The sequence below is a fragment of the Coloeus monedula genome, assembly GCF_965178545.1.
Source record: "Coloeus monedula genome assembly, chromosome: 15".
NCBI classification, from domain to species: domain Eukaryota; kingdom Metazoa; phylum Chordata; class Aves; order Passeriformes; family Corvidae; genus Coloeus; species Coloeus monedula.
Window position 1 is genome coordinate 12342823 of NC_138795.1, and position 13889 is coordinate 12356711.

Consider the following 13889-nt stretch of genomic DNA (forward strand, 5'->3'; position numbering starts at 1 on the left):
TACCAATTCCTTCTTTTAAAATAAACCAAGAGTACTAGCTCTGTCTGCTGCCTAACAGAAAACAAGACTGCTGGCCATGCTAACAATAAAAGAGAGAGAGAGAGAACAAGGATGTATCTATTAGCTATTTATGAGAAAAAGAAGATAAATTCTGCTGCCACAGTTGTTCTTCATTAACAATTTATGCAGTTTATATTCATTACTTGTAGCACAAAGGTGATGCTACTTTGGGGATATTTCTATCACACAAGAGTTGGTTCAGTCCTTAAAAGTGCTCCTCTAATAAGAGACCCACACAAGTCAGTTGTGCCATTCAGTGTTTGTATAAACACTCAATGACAAGAATAATTAGAAATTTTTAAGATTCAGTTTTCCACTGGCAGACTTGCAAGCTTTTCTCATTTCTATCCTGAGGCGACAGTGCCCTCCTGTGGCACGAAGTTTTTTTATTTGCTTTTTCCCCTATGCATACTCCATCCGGAAAGATGAACTGGATAGGGTTTCCCATCTAGAAGCATGTCATTGATTTATATACTTGTTTATATGAGTTTATTTTGAGAAAAGGTTCCATTTCTATCTATATTTTCACATGTCTCTTTAAACAAATATTTTAAAAAGTGCTTGCTCTTCTCTGTATGGTTTCTGTATAACTTTAGGAGATAAAAGTCCATTGGGAATCTGGACAGCTGGTGCATCTCTGTGTCTGTAGGAATCATGTGGTTGTTATTTGCTGCACTAACAAAATTGTGCCTATTACCTACCATATAATCTGTGACCTACATCAATCCTAGTTTCTAGTCATTTGATCTGTCCTTAGGAGCAAATGATGGCTAGAAATTCTGGGAGAGTTTGGATAATGCATTACTCTTCCATCTGACTCTTTTTGGCAGTTTCACAAATTCATGTAGTGGAGAAAAACTTCAAATTTTAAAAAAATATAATAAAAACCACTTGGTAGCTTTTGCTGGCAATTATTGATTCATTACCAATGTTCTCCTACATAATTTATTTTCTCCACAGATTTTTAAATTTTAAGCACAGAAAGCTCTAAATTAGAAACATTTTCAGAATTACTAAAACAGACTTTGATTTTTATACTACTAAACAGTGACAAAAATATTTAAGGTATCTAAATACTCAAAGAAAATCCTGTTTAGACCCTGGGATAGAACACTTGCCATTCCCCAGGGAGAAGAGCTCCACAATGAAACTCCTGACACCATGGAGTCAGCATGAGGCGATGAGCTCATGTGCTGTAAACTCACAGCACACAGATTCTGGAGATTTTAGGTAGTGGAATATATAAAGGAACCCAGTTTGAGAAGAAGAGAGCCACTTCTACCATGCATCTGTTTTTGCGGTGCCATTCAGAGTGGTGTGTAGCTTTGTAAGAAACAGAAATAAATTCTTCTTATAAACTCTCAAAAACCTTACGCATATGGACATGTCTATGCACACATTCACTGTTTTCCAAAGCTTTTAAGTTAGCCAAAAATGACTTAAAAATGTGAACCCATAACAAGGCAACAAGGCCAGCCCTTCACCTAATTGAATTTCCCTGTCAAAACTCCTTATCCTTAACAGAAATGAAACAATGAATTTTCCCCACTCAAAAACCATCTGAGAAAGAACTGAAGTAACACATAAAAATAACCTGACCATGTGGCAAATATATGATTTTTGAAGCTCTTCTGCAGTTCTTTTAATAATTTAAATCCAGCAGTATTTTAAACAACAGAAAGCAGAATCTCATAATACTAAGTGTGAGACAATCTTATCTCTAAGTGCTGCTACCTGAACTATAGTTAAGACACCAATTTTTTGGGGTGTTATAAAGCTGTTCTTCTCTCTTGCATTTGCACTAGCTTCCAAATCAGTTCTGAGTACAAATTAGAGGCTTTTTCCCCCAGTACCTTACACTTTACACAGTCACTTAAACATGCATAAAGAGCGCACTAATGGGTATAATTTCCCGTTCGCTTCACACAGGTATAAATGACTCTCCAACCAGGAAGCAATGAAGGATCACACCCACCGTGCTGATTAAATCACTTAAGTACAGTGTACATTCCCCCGGCTATGCTTCCTGGCACAACTAATTTCTTCTATTGAACCTTTGGGACCTAGGCCAGCACATAAGGACAGATGGTTCTTCAAATCAGGAATTCACTTCCCCTACTGTTGTTCCCCTACTGAGCCCAAATCCTGGTATTCAAATCACTATATCCCACAAGTACAGGGTAGGAGGAAGACCACAATTTCCAAAGTTCATGTTGACTGCTATGAGCCTGTGTAAATTAGGATGGAACAGGACTGTTAGAAATAAAACCTTTTGCAAGGGCTTACTCAGGTCACGTGCATTGAACACTGATGCATAAATCTAATTTTCAAATTATCTCCTACTCTGGAAATGACTTAAGGTCCATGCACTTTCTCTGTGTGCCCCAAGAGAAATATTCAGCTTCCCATTCAGAGTGGCAGCACGAAGATGCTGTGTCTCAAGTCAGAACACTGCTCTGCATCTCTTTATCTTTCTCTTGATCTTCCAAACATAATTGGGAGGAATATGCACTTAGTAGAAAATATGATATGAGCATTTGCACATGAGGATAAACATGACCTGGATACCATTTTCCTGAGGGATTGAATTCTGGTTTAAATACATGTCACTGAAGAAACTGGTTAACTTGCTATTGTGTCTTCATAGGAAGAAGATTATGTCTGTCTATATGCAGATGCAAACACAGATGACTACAGAGGAATAGGAGAAATATGTATATTCAGAGAAAGAGAGGAAGGGTCTAAATATATGAAGGATGAGTTATTATGCTCCTCATTGTAATAAGATTATTTTTTTCCAGAGAAATTTTGTATTTGTTTAAAAATTGAAAATTATCTAGGTAGTATTTTCTAGACACATGCAATAGTTCTACATATCTCAGAATGTATAGCAGGAATGTAAGGTCTCTGGTGAAAGGCTAAGTAATCCAAAATCTTCTAATTAGGATGCCAAATGTCAAGTACTTAAGGATGTTGTCTTACAAAGATACTGCCAGGTTGCACTATCATTCATTTCTAAAAAACTCCAGAAGTGTATTAGTGCTCCAAACAGCAATCTGGCAGTCTGAGAAGCTTTCTTGCTGCAGTAGACAATATTGGACAAACAAGAGCCAGAGCTCAGGGAAAGAGGATGAAGTAATAATGAAAAGATTATCAATTTGCCCAGGGAGGACTAATAAATGACACTGTGCTGAGGATCAAGTCTGGCCATTTTTTACTAAACTAATGTCTTAGTTTGACAGCTTCATGCAGGCATCACACCAGGAGTGAAAATCACCTGAGGCACAGAGATAATCTGAAAATAACAAGAGTATTTAAGCTGGTCTCAGCTAAAGAGCTGAGAAGTGCATGAATATAGTCAGAAAATAAACCAAATCTGGATAAAAACAGGGCTGAGGCAAGATTCTAACATGAAAGGTGTGATTAAAGCAAAGTACTGTCAAGTCCACATTCCACAGGGGCCTTTATGCATTTGACGTTTTGGATGTATGTGTTGTGACAACTGAGACTGAGTCCTGAACTTCACATCTTTGGTCTTGCATTATTTTGTATGTTCAGAGTACTTTTGTTATTCAAAATCTCAGAACACCTGCTGTTATATCATTCCAACATCACTTAAAGTAAACTTGGCAATCCCAGCAAGATACTTCTCTGGAGCATCCCGCCACTTAGTCCTGTTTTTCTTATCTCTTTATTGTCACAGTTTCCCCTGGCTGGCAATTGCGTACCCATGGCTTTTCACTCACTCCCCACCTACCACCTCTCCCCAGTGGGGAGGAGAATCAGAAAGAAAAGGTAAACCTCTTGGGCTGAGATAGGAACAACTTAATAATTAAAACAAAGTATTATTATTAGAAATATTTTTATTATTACAAATTATAACTGTAACAATAAGGGGAGAAAGTAACAGAACCCAAGAGAAGCAGGTGATGCATAATGCAGTTGCTCACAACCAAAGACTGATATGCCCAGCCCATCCCCGAGCAGTGACTGGCAGCTCCCAGCCCACTCCCCCAGTTTATGTACTGGGCAAGACATTCTAGGGTGTGGTGTATCCCTCCACTCCCCCAGTTTATGTACTGGGCAAGACATTCTAGGGTGTGGTATATCCCTTTGGCCAGTTTGGGTCAGATATCCTGGCCATACACCCTCCCAGCTTTTTGTGCAACTACCCACCGGTGGAGCATGAGACAGAAAATTCCTTAACTTGGGGTAAGAACTACTTAGCAACAACAAACATCAGTGTGACAACAACATCATTATCATGCTAAATGCAAACACAGCCCTGTGCCAGCTACTCAGAAGAAAATACACCCTTGTCCCAGTCAAAACCAGAACATATTCAAGGCCCGAAGAGATATTAAGTACATTACAGAATTATTGACTTGCTTTGTCTTGGCAATTCCTAAATTCCATTTGTTTTTCTACTTTTACCTTGAAAAAAAAAGTCATCTGTAAATCCCACTTCCCAAAACCCCAACAAAGCAAGGTAAAATATTAACATTATTCCTTTCTTTCGTAAGGATCTCTGAAACATTCCATAACACAACAGTGTCTGCAGCATCAGCAGGCTTTCAGATTAGAAAGTAAAATGTAATTCAAAAGAATTTACACATCCTTGAATGACTCTTCAGATTGGTCAGTTCCACGCTGCCTGGCAAGTTATAGTTGACACTGAAGTTTTTGCTTCCCCTGATTTATCTTCTCCATTAGTAGAAACTTTAAACCTCATATAAAATATATACGGTCTCTTATTTCCTTGAGCTTTCAGTAAAACATTTCGAATTCTACAATGCATAAGAAATAAGGTCTGCCAGAACAATGCTGTGGACTTCGAAATATCAGAAACTGATACAGTTTCCTACAGATATAATTCTGGAGTAGTTTGGATTTTTCATGCAAGTGTCAATTAGGGAAGAAAGTCTTTGCATAAAGGAATGTGCAACAATATTTGTGAGGGTTGAAAAATCCTACAACAATTATATCACTTTTTAACTTTTGGAATCTGTTAGCAGGGAGATGTTCTTTCTAAACATAATTGCTTATGAATTCATGTATTAAAAAAAAATAAGAAAGAAAAGTAAAAGAAGAAAGAAAAGCAGAGGGAATTGTGTTTGATTAGATATGAAACACTTGCATCTGGAGTGTCTCCAGTTTGTGTAGCAAATGTCCTGTGGGCACTGCTAATGCTCTACGGGAATGAATTGTACTCTGACGTGCATCTTCAAGATGACAGAGAATTCAAAGTTCTGTTTCACCACCAGTGACTGGACTAAGGCCTTCACAAGTTGGTTTATGTTTTAAAAGGTCTTATGGATTACATTATGAACAGCAACAAAAAAATTAAAATAATGCATAAAATATAGACAAGTCTCCATGGACACCAGGGCATTACCACCAAAAACTGACCAAAAAAATGGAAATGGAAATGGTCTATAAAATGGAAGGTCTGAGGCTACTCTCTCTCTCCACACATAGATGTATATTAACAATAACATTCATATGTTATCCATAGCCTAAACCCTTGGGCTGGGTTTGCACACACAGCTGTTGAACAAGGACAGTGAGGGAGGGCTTTGCACTATACCTCAGTCTAGGTCATCTCTATTTAGTTCTTTTCCTTCTCAGCACAGGTGCTGAGGTTTGGATTTGACTCTAATACCTGTAGGAATGTTCTGGCTTGTGTACCGGAGTCTGATATTTTCTGTTCCTTTGAATACAAGGCAGGCGGGCTACAGCTGCCAAATAGTTGGGCAAAAAGACCTGTCCAAGCATAGGACAAAAAATGAGGAGAAAGTAGTTACCTGGGATCTGGTACATCACTCATCTACTCCAAAGGAGCCCATAGCAGTTGGAACTTCAGTAGAAAAAACAAGAACAGCAATAAAACATCTGATTTTTAAACTTCAGTTCTGGGCCTTTTGTACCTTTTTATTCTTATCTGTATTTGGGTTTATATTTCACCTCTTACTTCTGGAAATTCATTGTCCCATTAAATTTATATAGTAACAGTGAGCATGAAACACTTCTCTTTAAAAATGTTTGCATGGAAGTAATACAGCTACTGCTTAAAGTGATCTCTGTGATATCATAGCAGAAAAAAATTGAAATATCAATGCTATTAATAGCATATATGAAGGTGAATGAATAAAAGGACAATTCCCAAAACTGAAAAAATAATCACTTCTTGGGAAGTTAATATATGATCCACAGAGATGAAGAAATGAGTCATACTGTAATTTTATGGCTTCAGTTTTGCACTGCTGCTGCTGCTGAGTGGTGTTTTTTTAGATAAGTTGGTTGGGCTTTTTTGATATATGAAAGACATGCACATATAATGCAATGTTAACTGTGAACTAAGGAAATAGTAAGACTGTACTTATTACAACTGTTTGCTCATATTCAGATGTATCACCTTATAAACTGCATATATAAAATTTGGGGGCTTTATGTCTTTGGTTTAATTATAACATAATTAAATTAAAACCAGTTAATTCCAGGAATATGGACATTCAAATTAAAAAAAATAACAAAGAAGCACCAGTCGAAAAATATCTCTGAAGTTTCTTCTCTGGTCAGGTTCAAAGGGATTATTCTGGGGGAAATTAAAATTTTAATTATGCCTGAAAAGACGAACGCAATGTTAACTAAAGGTACTGATCTAAGCAGAACTTGCATTAGCCACAGAGACTCTTTGATAGTGCTGGAAAACTATCTCACTCTAAATTTGCAAATCATATCCTGTTTCCATTAAAGACTTCTCTGGGTTGCATTTCACTGAATTGCAATGAAGTCTTTGTAGCCTGGGGTTCTGTAATTCCTTTGCAATCAAGATTTTTCCCAGGAGTGCTGTAATCTGAAGTAAAGATGAGAACTGAAAACTAGGGTTGTTTTTTTTAGTTTAGAAAAATAAAACCATAACCAAAAAAAAAAACAAACCCCAAAACCAACCCACACCCCTCCCCACCCTGCCAGCGCCCCCCCCCCCCCCCCCGCAAAAAAAACGCATCAAAACCTGAAGTTTTGCTGTATCCTTGAATCCAGATGGAATTTACTTAATAATTTGAGAGGGAAAAAGAATCTGAAAAGACAATCACAAATTACTGAATAAGAATGATGTGTTATGTACACCAGAGTAACTTCTAACCCAGCTTTTGGGGTCACTTAGGAAATGTGGGTTGCAATCATTTTAGAGGACAAAATATAACAGATGATCTGCAGGCAAATAAAAAAATGAATTATTGACACAGCATAGCCCTGAAGAATAGTTAAGAACATGAATAATTTAGGAAGTACATCTGAAAGCATGCAACATTTGAGAGTGAAGTTGGGAGCACACTAACAGGGACACAGAGACTCTCAGAAGGCTGGACCCCCACCACACACTGGGGTGCTGCAAGAGGATCATACCAGGCAGGTCTGGTTATGAGGAGTGACTTGGGTAGAAGTCATTCTATGCAAGGGAGGTTACCCTTGAAATCATATAGTGAAGTTACCTAAGTGAATCTGCTCGACTTTATTTTCACAGTGTGGAAAATCCACCGGATCTTGAGCTACAGCAGTGTTGAAGAAGATGTATGCATGTATTTGTCATCAGTGTATCTGGTGAATCAGTTTAATATTTATATACACACACCCCAGATATGGAATAGGAAACCCCTAGCTCTTACATACAAATGTTATGTTGGTTTTTTAACATATTATTCTATTTTGTTCTGCTTTTGTTTTACAGGAGACTATGTAGTCATGTCTGTCTTCTTTAACCTGAGCAGGAGAATGGGTTATTTCACTATTCAGACCTACATTCCCTGCACACTTATTGTTGTCTTGTCCTGGGTCTCTTTCTGGATTAATAAGGATGCAGTTCCAGCCAGAACATCACTGGGTGAGTTTATCTTTCCTGTTTTCTTCAAGCATTATGATGTTTAATTGACACTTCTGCAGATCACCAGTTTGTAAATATGAAAAGAGACAACTTCACATGAACTCTCCTCATTTAGAGGAATGCAGTAACTTCCAAGGAATAACACGGTCTAAGCTGCATTTGCATCTCTTCCTTTTTATGATGTCAGATTCTGACTATTGTAAATTGTCAACAATAAAAGCTGTCACATTTTTTCTGGTTACAGCAGTATTTTTTATAAACATCAAGAGGATGGGGACACATGGTTGGATTAGAGGCAGGATGCATTAGTTTCACTCGTTCTACTTCCATATCTTGGTGACTGGCAACACAAATTAAATAATTATCAAGAAGGAATCCACCTTTCTGGGGTGTGTGTCCAAGTGGTAATAAGGGGAGAATGTACGCCATGACCACTTTAGAGAACAACAATCAAATGTAGACTTCAGGCAAAAAAATCAACTGAATTTGGTAGTATCCAAAACCTTATACATGAAAATGTGACATGCAATTAATCACAATTAGAAATTTCTACACATGTAGCAACTTATCCACAAATAAACTAAGAGAGACCAAATTAATCTTGCTTGTGCAAAGCAGCTGTAGCCATAAGAAATAGCAAAGCACAAACATTCAGCTAGAGAAACTTTAACACATTTTCTTCTTCTACATTAAATCCACACAAGTGAGAATTATTTCAGTTTTTCCTTCTGCATTTTCATTTCTTCACAGAACCACAGCAGAGAGCACTGGAGTGTAAACTAAGGGACACACTTGTAATTCCAGTCTCCCTAGAAAGAAACATAACAGAGGGCCAGTGGCTCCCATAACAGAAAGCTTTAAGCATTTTATTGTTTTTTTTCACATCCCCCTTAAAAAGAGGTTATAAAAATCTGCTTTAAAGTAGTACAAAATTAATAAAGGCATTCAGCTGTTACTTTAAATTTTACTTGGATACACAAAACACACTTATCCCTCTGTTGAGAATAAGTCTATTTGCACCACTAATAAGGTAGTATCAATGGTGTGAAATTTGCCATATAAAATGTGGTAGATTTTAACTGTTCTGATGCATTTTTAACATTTTTCACATCACAGTACATACAATAATGTTCTGAAAGGGAAGGGATGGTGAGGCATGTCACAGTACTTCTCTTTTGTAGACCCTGCTCTTGCTCTGTTTAAGCATTTGAACACATAAACGCTAAACTTCAATTTTCAATAAAGACTCCCCAGAAGCCAACTACAAAACCAAAACCCTGAATTAAATTTCTTAGAATCAGAATCCATCTAAAGAAGTATTCTACAGAGCAGCACCGGCAGTGACCATGTAAAAATGTTGCATACGCCTGTTAATCCTCTAAGCTCCCACTGAATTGGCATTTCACTGCTAGAATGTGCTATTGAATATTTGTGCTATATGTTTGAACTCTAGGCACACTTCAAAACCAATCAGAGAGAAATAACTGGCAAAATCAGTCTGTTACTTGAAGTAATATTATTTGTTTTCTATCTATCTGCTAGGAATTACAACTGTCCTGACAATGACCACCCTAAGTACAATTGCTCGTAAATCTCTTCCCAAGGTCTCCTATGTGACAGCCATGGATCTTTTTGTGTCAGTATGCTTTATTTTTGTGTTCTCTGCACTGGTGGAATATGGAACTTTGCATTACTTTGTCAGCAACAGAAAACCAAGCAAGGATAAAGACAAAAAGAAGAAAAACCCAGTATGTATCTTTTTAACAGCAAGGCCTAAAATTTAATTAGTTTTTTCTGAGAGAGCATTTAAATCCTTCTTTATAATGGTACCTTTTTTCATACTTTTCTATTACATATATACCCATACTTTGCAACAATAGGAATGCAAATATTCACCTTGAGAATCAAAAGCTCATGTATTACAGTTTTCTGGATGCCAGAGAAAATAATTAGCACGGTGTCCCACAGTGGTAGGGAGGAGAGGAGAAATCCAACAGGCAGGAATTGTGCAGCAAGATTATTTAATTATTTTACAAACTCTTTTATAGACTTTTTTCTTCATAGTCTTAATTGGTCAAAGGATCAGCCACCCCTTGGGGTGATTGGCTAAAATCCTAAAACATCCATTGTCAAAATATTTTCCTACTGTACTATTAACAAAGCTTTGCAAGGTCGCAGGTGTTCATAGTTTATAGAACTCTACTAATATCTTCCGTGAGAGAGAAAAATATCTCATGGGACTGGAAAGAAGGAAGAGAAAGTCTTGCTATCTGCATATTTGTATCCACAATTAATTTCTTAGGATAAAGATCCTTTTAACCAAAGTGTTCTGCAAATCACAACCACCAAAGCCATTATTTATGCGATTTATAGACCTCTTTATAGAAAAGATCTCAGTTTCTGTGTCTTAGTATTAGCAATATTCTATGCCATTAACTTATGTCCACATTATTGACATGGCGATCTTGCTTATCAGGAATACAGTTAAACTTTTACATTCAAACTGTGGTGTGTGCTTTTTCTAACTTCCCCTTAAGCATCTCTTTCCTTTCCATTGTTTCCCTAAATTCTTTTTCTTGTATTTCTTACCTCATTTACCTACTTCTCTGCCTAAGAAAGTGATTTCGCAGTAGTTTGTAATGATACTTACAGATATATGCTACCCAATAACAAAAAAAAATGTATATAATAGCAACAATAAAAAAATCCTGAAAATATCTTCAGTAGCGATTTGGGCTTTTGCCCAGACAGGGAAAGAATTTGCTGCTTATTTTGTCCAGGACAGATTTCTCCCTGCCTTTGGCAACTGAGCTGGCAAATGTATTGTCTAGAATCTCTAAAACATTTAGCCTAATCATCTACCAAAAAACCCCTAAAAAACAAAAACAAACCCAAAGCAACCCCACAAAACAGAAAACCCTGCAAATAAACAAACAAACAAACAAACCCACAACAAAACCCTCAAACCAACCAACCAAAAAAATATGTGAATTATGTAAAGGAAAAATGTTTTACGTTAATGAAGAGTATTTTCATCTCCATTTCAGGCATCTAACAAAGAATAAAGTAATTTGGATTTGCTCTGGTAAAATATTCAAGGACTTTTGAAGATATTTTCTTTTAGTTTTAAAATACATCACAAAAATGGATATCGTAAAAATAGCAATTAAGGAACTTTCACTACAAACTATTCCTATAATTTCAAGTGTAAAAGCTGCTGAGAGGTAGACTGCAATAAAACAAAGTAATGATAAAGTAATGTGTCCTGTGTTAGGTGGAAATAAAAGTGTCTGCGTGTATGTGTGTCTTATGGAGTTAGGTAAAGGAGCAAAACTAAATACACCTCAGATTTAGTTGTTTCACTTTAAAGCATCCATAAAAGGACAAATAACTTGTTCTTTACACTGCTTATTTGTGAGCATCTGGGAAGAAACAGAACTATAAATGTTTGCCTGAATCCTAATCACAGAGCCTAAAAACCTCAAAAGTAGAGTGTTCAGGGTACAGTCTGCAGGTAAAAAGTCTTCTTTCTAAAAAGTGCTTCTATAAACTGTGAATGGTCTTTTTCAAAACAGCTCAGCATAAAAGACTAGAATCCCCTCAGGACATGAATATCTAAAAGGAGTTTGATATCTTATGTCTTTGGCCCAGATGTAGACAAGACAATGACAAATTGAAAATGTGGGGATTTATGCTACAGATAATTGTCTCGATTGCTGTAATACCAACCTTTCTATAAATTTAGTTCTTTGTGACTTACCATGTTTCAGAAATGTATTTTTAATTTACATTATTTTTGTCTCTCTTTCCTTTCTTTAATTTAAAACAAAACCCTCTGATTCTCTTTTCTGTCTACAAAATGAAAGCTTCTTCGGATGTTTTCCTTCAAGGTATAATGTTTTTTGGAATGGAAATTCACTGCATGCAACTGCTGAATTTAACTGTTAGAGCTTAGATAAGAGTGGTGTTTTGTTGGGTCTTTTAATTAATGAGACAACTAAGCATTCTACTCTACGTACTTCCTAATTAAGTAGAATGGTTACATATTTCTAAAAAATTTGTAGAGTTGATTCAGCAGCCCAAATACAAATGGACTACAATTCTGAACTTACGTAAGTTCAAGAGTGACCAACATTACTGGATTGCATGAATTAAGAGAGTTTAATTTTAAAACATTTCTGCTCCTCTCTCTGAATTTGCCATGGGATCCAATAACATCAGCTGTCGTAAAAACCTGCAATATACCCTTTTAGAACTCAGCTCTGACCCTGGATTTTTAACCTTTGTGATTTCACTCCTAATTATAAAAGCAAATCTGTTCTGATGTTGACCTGAACAAAACTCAATGTCATCATTAATTACTCAAATGCTGTTCCTATTGCAAAAAAAAGGACAGAGTTTTGAAAGGGTTTAAGATGCATATAGATTTTTAATGTTGTCACTGGATCAACACACTTAGCAAATTAGCAAATATATCTAGCTGCGTTCCACATCTAAGCCTTATCTCCATACAGAAATGCTGATATTTTATTTAAAAAAAAGAAGGGGGAAGGGGGGAGAAGAAACCACATTAAATAAATTACATTGAATTTACATACTTATGAAACAGAATTGTTATGCTACCCTAAAACCATGAAATTTCAATGCCTATCATCCCAGTGTTCACCCAGGGCTAAAATGTGTTTTAAATGCTGAAATTGCTCAATTCATTCTAAATATATGTGTGTATATATATGTACAGCTACTATATAAAATTTGGAACATGTTGAACCTTCTAGTTGGTGAACATTAGTAGGTGGTGAACTGCATATATTCAAATAATTGGAGAGTTTTATAGAGATTCTCCTAATCTTATTCAAAAGACCTAGTTTTTGCCTTTTTCTTGTATATATGTATTTGCTTTCTCAACATGAACCGGCCCTATTAAAATCCTGCATTTCTAATTTTTCAGTTCCTTTCACGTGTGATACACAAACTGCTTTCAGATATCAAGCAACTATGTAAAATATAAAACAAAAATTCAAAATACCATCAATTACATTCCTGGATGCTTCATTTAACCTCTAATATTTACTCGGTTTAGCTTTGAAGCTAATTGCCCATAGCTGTTAACTTTAGACTTATTTATGTTGCTTTCCTGTAAGGGGTATGATGTGATTAACTTTAATTAGCTCAAGGTAATACCACCATTAGAACACCTCAGCAATTTCCCATGTACCCCCCGCACAACCATCATGCTCATGTTGACCATTATCTCCTGGCTGGTCTGGTGATAATAACAACGTTTCTCCCTCTGCCATCTTTTTCTTTTTTGCTACTCCACCTTAGGCACCTACTATCGACATCCGCCCCCGATCAGCTACTATTCAAATGAACAATGCTACACACCTCCAAGAAAGGGATGAAGAGTATGGGTATGAGTGTCTTGATGGCAAGGACTGTGCCAGTTTTTTTTGCTGCTTTGAGGATTGTCGGACGGGAGCGTGGCGGCATGGCAGAATACACATCCGCATTGCCAAAATGGACTCCTATGCCCGGATCTTCTTCCCAACTGCCTTCTGTTTGTTTAACCTGGTGTATTGGGTATCATATCTGTACCTGTAAAAGCAGTAGGAAATCAGTGATATGAGCCTTACTCACTGAATTTCTTAAGAGAGATGGTTTCCTAAATCCACTTGAAGTATTTATGATGCGCTTTATAGTGATCTGAATTCTTTAGTGCCATAATCCCGTAAATATCACTCATATCGTTTGTCCAAAATTTGCCATCAGGTTATTGTGAATTACATGTCCATTCCACATGCCAAAATAATTTAAAAATAAAATCCTGTAAACAGGTAATATACAGCTATATCTACTGGAATAGAGAGAAACAGGGCAGACAGGGCAAGGGGAGCATAGCAACATCACTTAACAGTTGATACTGTGATTCCAAACAGGAGTG

At 36.6% G+C, this 13889-nt stretch overlaps 1 protein-coding gene across 4 annotated transcripts in view; it reads left to right on the top strand.

Annotated features, from left to right (window-relative positions):
- The window catches only part of GABRG2 (gamma-aminobutyric acid type A receptor subunit gamma2), a gene marked incomplete at both ends in the record, with an annotated part of 66100 nt that extends 52551 nt beyond the window's left edge, over positions 1-13549 (top strand). The window contains 4 exons of one of the 4 annotated variants that reach the window (XM_082291271.1): positions 7793-7945; positions 9488-9693; positions 11812-11835; positions 13274-13549. In XM_082291271.1, the coding sequence (XP_082147397.1) occupies positions 7793-7945; positions 9488-9693; positions 11812-11835; positions 13274-13549 (659 nt within the window). The remainder of the gene's footprint in view (positions 1-7792; positions 7946-9487; positions 9694-11811; positions 11836-13273) is intronic. The other 3 variants (XM_082291272.1, XM_082291273.1, XM_082291274.1) reach the window with 3 other exon arrangements.
- Between the last annotated feature and the right edge of the window lie 340 nt (positions 13550-13889).